Below are 9,300 nucleotides of genomic sequence, written 5' to 3'. Positions count from 1 at the left end.
TCTGCATCAGCCCCGCCACACGCCTGCCTGCCAATCACCGCGGGCGCCAGCACCGCCCTTCCCGCCCTCTTAAGCGGGCGCCGCGCGCCACCTCTAGGCGGTCGGCGCTGCCCTCCGCCGGGATGCGTCTTTCCCGGAAGGGCGGGGCGAAGCGCGGGCCACGCCTGTGCGGGAACCTTTGGGATTGGCCAAGAGGAGCCTCGCGCTCTGCCTCCGCCCACCCCCGCCCTAGACATCCGAGTCGGAGACGCTGGGGATTGGTTCCCGGTGGGCACCCAGGGAAGCCAAGAAATGGTTCCGCCTCCCCCGCGCATCCCGGAGAGGGAGCTCACGGATTGGCCCGAGGAGTCTCGGCGCGCGCCGATCTCGCCTCAGGATTGGCTGAGGATGTGCTCGCGCCGCCGGGGAGCGTTGACGGTGATTGGCCGGAGGGTGGGGCCGGCTATTTGAAGGAGGCGCGCGGATCAAATACGCACTTCAGTCGGCGGACAGAAGAGGCGGGAGCTGCTTTGGGTAACGCCACCCCGCTGACCACAGAGGACTCAGGCGCGGGCTCGGTCCCAGCTGTGGCCTCTGCCGCAGTCCGGCAAGGCGATGGCCAAGGTTTCTGTGCTGAACGTGGCGGTGCTGGAGAATCCGAGCCCTTTCCACAGCCCCTTCCGGTTCGAGATCAGCTTCGAGTGCAATGAGGCCCTGGCGGACGGTGAGGCTGGGCCTGTGTGGAGATCCCCCCTCCCCCCGGCCAACCCCAACCTCCCCCGTGAAACAAGCCCTTCCAACCCTGATCTCCCTCCTTCCCTCCCCTTCAACCCCAGCCGCCTTGTAAGAGACTACCCTGACACCCCATGGCCAACCCGACCCGCTCCCCACAGTTACTCCCGTTTCCCAAGTGGAGACCATCATCCCGCTCTTTTTTTTCTGTGGAGCTCTTCCTGGGCACGTATTTTCTATCAGTCTCCATTCTTTAACCTGCAGAGACCTTCAGTCACCCTGTCTTCCCCAGGATCCCTTCCTTTTTTCCCAGCGGAGCCCCTCCGTTACCCTTTATCTCTGTGAAATCCCTTTCCCCCGTGGCAAGACCTTACTCGCCCCGATCTCCCCATTTGTCTCCCAGTAATCCCTTCTCCAAGCTGCTGATATTTAAAACAACCCCACCCCCACCCACTTCTGATTGCTTTCCTACCCCCAAAGCACATGCCCTAGAACCTGGCTTCCCACCTCCTTAGCCTGTCCCGTCTTCCACTCTTGAGCTCCACCTGGGGAAGCACGGCAGGTTTCCAGCTCAAGTCTTTCAGGATAACTTGGTTTCCCCAGCTCCCGTTCCTCCCTCCTGTCTGTGTGCTTCGATAAATACACTCATATCTGAGGAGTAACCAGTCAAGCATCAGCCGGTTCCCACTGTCTGCCCACCAGGTTCCAGCTGATCTACTGCAGAAATTCTTTCAACACTTTTGATGGTCTGACCCAGTCTGGGGGGTGGGTGGGCCAGGCTGAGCCATGATGGTATCTGACTTCAAACAATTGGCTGGGAGGTCAGAACTTTTTGTGCATCTTTTCCAAGGTGTTTTCACAGATGTACTTATTCATCCGTGTGTTAAAAAGGCGGACATGGCTCTCATCTCACAGATGAGAAGACAGGAACCACAAAGAGTGAAAGACCTTTCAAGTAAAGGTCTATAAAAATCGAAAATCTAAGGTTGCCCAGGGACTCTTGGCACCACTTTCAGGAGGAAGTACTCCATTAGACAGATTCTCCACTTGGTGGTTAAAGAAGAGGCCGCAGCTGAGGAGCTGGAGATCTGTGAGGCCATGGTGTGCTAACTAGCGCCTCTCAGTGGTAGGTGGGTGGTTTTTGGGAAAAGCCAGCCACTTGGATTAATTTGGGGTTGATAACAATTAGAGATGTGCTTTTGGGCTAGGTCAATAGATCAGTCTCTCCCAGTTTCTCTCCTTTTTAAATTAAGGAATCTACTTGTGACTAACTATAGAATAAGCCCAGTTAAATCCTTTCTGGAACAAGGCAGGGTGTAAATAAATAATTAAAGTGTAGAATGACAATGTGGAATAAGAATTTAATTTTAAAGCCAGGAGGAGATATAAGGAGCTAATAGGTTAAGGGATTCACAGTTCCCAGAAGGCAGGAGATCAGGTTTCAAACAGCCTGTTTGTGCTCCTTGCATTTAAAAAGGGTTGCATAGTCCTTATCTAGTACTTCTATTCCTAGGAAAATCTCTGCCCTGTTACTTTACTGTTTATAGACTCCGAGCAGGAAAGTCAAAAGTCAACCTACTGGTCATTATTTTTTAATAGAAATGGAATGACTTCCCCAGGGTCATAGAAGTAGAAGTCTTGATGTGAGGTCTGTAGAAGCATTGACACTAGAGTTTGGCTCTAAGTTCTGAGTCCAGAGTTCTCTACCTTTGCTATAACCTAGGAAAGAAAGAATTCATCCCTTATTTTAAGAAGTGGAGCATAAATAAGACTGACCATAGAATTTATTTCCACGTCGGGACACTCTCAAAAGAGAATGAAGGGGGTGCTATTATTAATGACACCCAAACAATAAAGCTTTTGCTCAGAGAAATGCAAGTTGGAAAGCAGACTCTGGCCTGGAAACCCAGACTCTGGTTCTACCCCTAGGGCTGTCCATGACTTTGACCTGCCAACTTGCTTTTTGCCTTTTCCTGGCCTTCTTCCCATGGAGCACAGAGAATCCGTTTCCTGCCTCCCAAACAGATGGAGGGGGCCAGGCTTTAGAAGTCTCTCAGATTCTGGAGAAATCTCAGTCTTGTTTCCTTGACACTGGCAACTGAAGATCCGATGAAAGGCCCAACCCCCAATCAGTGGCTGGCCCTGTTTCCCAAGGGCTCCAAGCCCCTTTGGTTCTTTTTTCTCCTCAGCAACTGGAAGTAGATGCTTCCAAGGCTTGGGTCCACATTTAATACATTAGGTGTGTTTTTCTCTCTTTCACTGAGAAATTCAATAGCCACTATTTGAATAAGTCATGGAACCAGATGTTCTGTCCCACAGCTAACACCATGATCAGGCCACGATTCATCTATATGATTCTGAACAAAGGTAAAGTGATAAACAGAAAAAAAGCCTGCTAGATAGTTTTTGTTTTTGTTTTTGTCTTAAGGCGGGAAACGTTCTCCAGCTAGTTCAACTATGATGAATTTTTACATGCCTTTAATCAGGTTGTTAGTTTTGGTTTTGTTTTCGTACATAGTGGAGGAGCATGTTGTCGACTGTTCGATTGTAAAGTCAGGGCATAAAGACAAAATTGCAGTCAAATGCTCTGCCACTGAGCTATACCCCTCATAAAGACAAAATTGAATACTGTCAAGTTACCCTTGAAATTGCCTAAAAAGTTAGGTACACCATGTTATGTGTGTGCAATCACCTCCTACTTCTAAAAAATGGTTATATTAAAAAATGGAGCCACTTAAGTATGCTTCTGCTTCAAACGCTTCAGCAAGTTTAAGGTGATCCAGTTTGTAGGTCCTTATTTTCAAGCATCTGCTGTCTTCCATAGATGACTTTATCATCTCCTCTAACCCCTTGAGTCAGTATTTCTCTATGGTCCTCGGTCATTTCTCTGGTTTCTTTTCGGCCCCTCTGGAGGGAGCCATGGTGGCCCGTTTGCCTGGCTGCTGGTGCAGTGCATTTTCTCCGGACAGCACCCACACCAGTCTTTGATTAGGTTTTGCCAGTGGTATCGAACATTCAGTGCCTGTATCCCTCACAGGACCTGCTCTCCTTCAGCCTCCTTTTTATCTCCCCCCAGCACATTAGTTAAATGCACACATACAGGACTCCCCCGGTGGGGGGCGGGGGGTGCAGGAGGAAAGCTACCAAAATAAAGAGCTGTGTTAGAAAGGTAAGGACAGAGCCAGCTTGAGTTTTGTGTGTCCAGAAACATGTTCTGTCTAGTCGTGTCACTCCTTGTCACAAAGATAAATCAGTAAACTTAATCGGTCCCTGCAAATAATAAGAGACTGGGGTTTTAGTCCCCGTGAGGTCTATGCCACAGACCTGCTTGGGTCCCTGAGTAGAAGGCCTGCGTGATGCTGCAAAGGGACAGGAAATCAGTGTATCGAGGAAGAGCTTGGGGCTCGGGTGACAAACCTCCGTAGCTGTGGCCCAGCATAGCAGTGTTTCCCAAGTTGGATGCTCTTGTGGGACATTGGACCAAGAAACAGGGCAACTTCAACAACAGTTTGCTTCCTGTGAAACTCATAGCTTGTGAAATTTCCGCCGGCTGCTGGAGCTGTAGGTTGTGTAATTTCAAAGAACCTAAAATAAGTTGCAGGTCTCCTGCCAACCTCCCCTGTACTAGCATGACCTTGCCCCTAATACACTTGGACCTCCTGCAAGAGGCAGCAGTCGCCGGGAATTTCCTGTGCTTGCTGGGCAGGGTCTCCTTAAGCACTTTTCCTTTCACCTTGCTGGAATCTACTCAGGGATGAGATCCCCCTACTGGATGGGGTGCAAGCAAGTTGGGGTTCGAAGGATCATCCTACGATGCCACGTTTGTTGACTGAGTCACTGTCACCCAAATGTCTGAGGGGAGGCATGAGTTGGTGCTGGAACTGGAAGACCTGGGGGCTGGCTGGCTCCCCCAGTGGCCTCGTCTCCCCCCTCCGCTGGCTGGCTCTCCTGCTGGATTGGAATCCGCTGCCCTGCCCCAGTTGTCGAGGGATCTATTCAGCTCGGTGGCACCAGTCCCTGTGTGTGAAAGAGGATGCTGCTTCCTATCCCAGCACCCAGTGGGCAGGGCCCTGAATGGCCCAATTCCCTGCACTTCCCTCCTCAGCACGCCTCTGTCACGTGGCTCCTAATTCAACCTCTGCCATACGGTTCACCCTCAGGCTCTGAGATCCCCGAGGTTCCCTGGAGATGCAGAGTCAAGGTCACCAGGCACACCTAGGCTCACGGGAGAAATTTCCCCTCTAGAAGTAGAGTTTCATGCCCACTCCAGTGTTCAGGCCTGTGGTACCTGGCACTTAGTCCCCAGATGTCAGGTATTCTTGAGACTAAAACTCTCTCAATACATTAAGGATCTGTCTACAACTCACATGAGAAGACCTTCCCCTGCCTTCGTGCTGCCCAGGTATTTCAAATCCTTAATATCCCATATCCTTACAGATCTAGAGTGGAAGATCATTTATGTTGGCTCAGCTGAGAGTGAGGAGTTTGATCAAATCCTAGACTCCGTGCTAGTTGGGCCTGTCCCAGCGGGGAGACACATGTTCATCTTTCAGGTAAGAAAGACAAGGCCTAAGGCCTTGGCACCGAGAGACATCCTCTTGTACCTGAGAGCACACAGTGCGGTTCAGGGGCCAAAAGTTGAGGTTCAAATTCTGGCTCTGCTTTCAGGAACTGTCTGACCTCTCAGAACTACTTCATACATTTCCCTTACCTCCACTTCTGTGTCATAGTTGTCACCATGAGCCACTGATTCATAGTTGATTCTCATTGTTCACGGGAGTCACGTCCTATAAGGTCGCTGCAAATGCTGCATTAGTGAATTTGTGAATACTGAACCAGTGCCCCTGGAAGAATACAGGGATAGGTTCCTACAAGTCCTATTGTCAACCAATCAATACATAATCTTTTTTTTTTTTAAGACTTTATTTATTTATTTATTTGACAGAGACAGCAGCGAGAGAGGAATCAGGCAGTGGGAGAGGGAGAAGCAGGCTTCCCGCGGAGCAGGGAGCCCGATGCGGGGCTCGATCCCAGGACCCCGGGATCACGACCCGAGCCGAAGGCAGACACTTAACGACGGAGCCACCCAGGCGCCCCAATCAATACATAATCTTGTTTCATGTGTATTTATGTTGAAAGACACCTTATTTAGTATTATTGTTGGTTCATTCACATTGAACTCCCAACAGCACTATAACTCATGCCTGAACAAAACTTATCTAACACACGTTTTCCTCATAAAGCACATCATCACCTTGCACTAAGCACTATGCCTGGTAGCCATCCTGAACAGCAAAATCACCAGGGCTCCTGGGTGGCATAGTCGGTTGAGCCGTCTTGACTCTTGGTTTTGGCTCAGGTCATGATCTCGAGGTCATGGGATCGAGCCCTGCATTGGGCTCCGTATGGGGTCTGCTTGGGATTCTCTTCTTCCCTCTGCTACTCCTCCCCTTCCCCTCTCTCGCTCGCTCTCTGTCTCTCAAATAAATAAATAAATATTTTAAAATAAATAAATACTTAAAGATATTAAAAGCAAAGACTCTCCTCAGTCCTCACTACATCCCACTCTGCCGCTCCCTCCTCAATCCAAGCAACCTCCTCCCATCCCCTAACGCCTCAGCTACCTATAGCCAGGCCACCAGCAAGCCAAGCCCGTCTACTCCACTCCACAAGCAGGGCTGGCTTCCTGAGCATTCAGCCCATGCAGCCACACAGGGCCCGGCACCTGGTCTAATATTCTGCTGTCACTCGCTAAAACTTACTAATTTGTGAATAAGGGATCCCATGTTTCATTTTATATTGGTTTCATTTTGTACCAGTTATGTAGCTGGTCCTATCCATGACAACACACCCCAAATCTGCCTCTGTCCTCTCCTTTCTGGTCTAAGTCGCTGTCCACACCTCCAGGATGACCACTGTAACCTGCTGAATCTCCCTGCTCACATAATGGCCCTCCTCCCATCACAACATCACACGCTGCCAGTCTTTACAGACCACAAGAGTGATGCAGCACTTACCTCCTGCTAAATATTCTTGCTCTTCCCCAAGCCCTTAACTGGCCCAAAAGGCCCTGGGTGGCCTGGTACCTACCTCCCTTATCTTATGCCACCCTCCCCCCTGCTCACTACACTCCTCAGCACCATTTACTCCTTTGTGGCACTTGTCACACCGAGCATTTTACAGGCATTTACGGGATTGATTCTGTCTTCCCCACTCGATTAGAAACTCCCGTTGGCAGACACCATACTTTTGGCTCAGTAAATATGTGTTGCTTGAAAATCACAAGATGGAGGTGTGGCTGTGCGATCAGTGCTAAGGCACAGGGTGTGTTTCCTCTAGGCTGACGCCCCCAACCCATCCCTCATCCCTGAGACCGATGCTGTGGGTGTGACCGTCGTCCTCATCACCTGCACCTACCATGGACAGGAGTTCATCCGTGTGGGCTACTACGTCAACAACGAATACCCCAGTCCCGAGCTGCGGGAGAACCCACCCCTGAAGCCAGACTTCTCTCAGGTGGGACCTGTCTCTGCACTTCCTGCTTCGGACAGGCTGGCTCCTTTGCACCTGGGGGAGTTGAGGCATTGGAACTGGGAGCCAAGGTCACTTCTTAAGGTTTTCAAGTCATGCTCAGATCTTGCAGCTCCAGACGAGAACCAGAGAGAGAAAGGTCTTTGTTTCTCAGAAGCATGCCTCACAGAATTGAGATTAGATAGGTCTCAGCCCTAAGTCATGGTATATAGGCGCTCCTTGGAGTTCTACCCATAGTTGCTGATGGTGACGGAATAAGCAAGCTCTGTTCTTCCTGGCCTTGGGGCAAGGGCTGGGGGTGCCCCAGCTCCGTGGGAGTAATGACAGGGCATGCTGACAAGGATTGACGTTCCTCTTTCTGCCCTAGCTCCAGAGGAACATCTTGGCCTCGAACCCCCGAGTGACCCGCTTCCACATCAACTGGGATAACAACATGGACAGGCTAGAGGCCATAGAGAACCAGGACCCTGCCCTGGGCTGTGGCCTCCCCTTCAGCTGTGCTCCCATCAAGGGCTTGGGTCTCCCTGGCTGCATCCCCGGCCTCGTCCCTGAGAATTCCATGGACTGCATCTAACTGCGGGAATCCAGGCCCTACCTGGGCCCCGCCAGGACTGTGGCCAGTCTCCTAGCACATCTGGAGAGGGCAGCTGGGCCTCCCGGACAATCCCATGGAGGCCATCTGGAAGACTTTGGGGCCATCAACTATACCTAGGCCAGTCAGACATGGCTCTGAGGAAGGAGCAGGCCTCAGGTCTCTCCCAACCCTGACCCAGAAGGATCATCTTACCTCTACTGCCCAGACCTGTAAGAAGCAGGTACTTCAGTTTTTAATTCTTTGGGACTTGTGTTTTTTCTCTCTTCCACACACACTATAAATTCCACCTGCAGGCCTTTGTGCCATCATGCTCCTTTGAGTACCATTGACCCAGAGCTCTTCCCACAGACTTCCCTGGCCTGCCTTGAGGCTTTCTTGGTCAATGCCTGGCAAGGCTCCAGCCCTGTTGAGCCAAAGGTTCTGTCATTCCTGTCCCTTCCCAAACATCGGAGCAAATACACCCAGCTTTTTGGAGTCACAGGCAAGGAATCTTGGTTAGAAGGTACACTTAGACACAATTTCTGTCTTTCTCCCAGGACAGTTTTTAAGTCTTTTTAATCCAACAGCCTCTGGAAAACTCTGTTCCCAAAGGCGTTCTCAGCAGGATGCTGAGGAATGATGGTTGACTCTCCTCTCAATCACAACCACCTTCCCGTCATCTCCTAACTGGATCTGGCTTTCCCTGGAGGCTGCCATGGTGGGAAGATGGCATGCTGGAGGAGTCTGCTTTGCTCAGTCTGCCTCAGTGTTGGCATCAGGGCCCCTCTGCCTGCCTTGATCTGCCCTCTGCGAAGACCTCGTGCTCTTGCGGGCACAAGAAACCATAGGGACCCTGAAAACCTCTCCCCTGCCATGCTCCCCGCGACGCCCCGTTCCCTTGCTGCTATGTGGATGCTATTGTGATTACAGTTTGTATGTTAAAGGGTTTTTATATTAAATATGTTTGGTTGATCTAAAAATAAAAAGCACTTCATCTAGACTGATTCTGCTTTTGTCTTAAGTGTGCCGAGGCAGATTTATCCATCTCTCCTCATGATGTGGTGAGGGGGCTCTAGCCCCAGCCAGTGGGATGACTGCCCTTTGTCCCTTTGCTCAGCTTCTTACCCTAGTCTTAATTGGTTACATAATTGTACTCCAGACTGAGGTTCAGGGAGGGGTTTTTCTTTGTCAAAAGTTAAGCAACCCAGCTGTTCTGGATAGAGCATAACAGTGATTTTTTAGACTTTGACCTTGACCCACAGGAAGAAATTAACATCATGCTCCAAGGACACACACAGCAACACTTTTATTAAATTTTACTTAGCCTAACTTTGTAACCGCACAGCCCAGAGAAGACTGGTTTGGCTGGTCAACCATTTCCCCGTAATTCACAGAAGTGCCCTGACTCTTCCCTCCCAGAAACATATGGACCTAGGGACATGGGTGGGGTGCCGACAGCTGCTAGAGAGGGTGCCGATTGTATA

General features: G+C 50.5%; 1 protein-coding gene across 1 annotated transcript; it reads left to right on the top strand.

Annotated features, from left to right (window-relative positions):
• The first annotated feature begins 279 nt into the window (after window positions 1-279).
• Window positions 280-8,814, top strand: ASF1B (anti-silencing function 1B histone chaperone). Its single transcript, XM_025863318.2, has 4 exons — window positions 280-703; window positions 5,149-5,264; window positions 7,051-7,227; window positions 7,610-8,814. Exons 1-4 carry the CDS (start codon window positions 595-597, stop codon window positions 7,814-7,816), a joined length of 609 nt encoding a protein of 202 aa, XP_025719103.1. The 5' UTR covers window positions 280-594; the 3' UTR covers window positions 7,817-8,814.
• The last annotated feature ends 486 nt before the right edge of the window (window positions 8,815-9,300 follow it).

This window comes from Callorhinus ursinus, unplaced genomic scaffold (assembly GCF_003265705.2).
Source record: "Callorhinus ursinus isolate GAN/ISIS: 27379988/994484 unplaced genomic scaffold, GSC_fseal_2.0 scaffold82, whole genome shotgun sequence".
NCBI classification, from domain to species: domain Eukaryota; kingdom Metazoa; phylum Chordata; class Mammalia; order Carnivora; family Otariidae; genus Callorhinus; species Callorhinus ursinus.
Note: the sequence above shows the minus strand (reverse complement) of the source record. Positions and strands in the feature narration are given on the sequence as shown.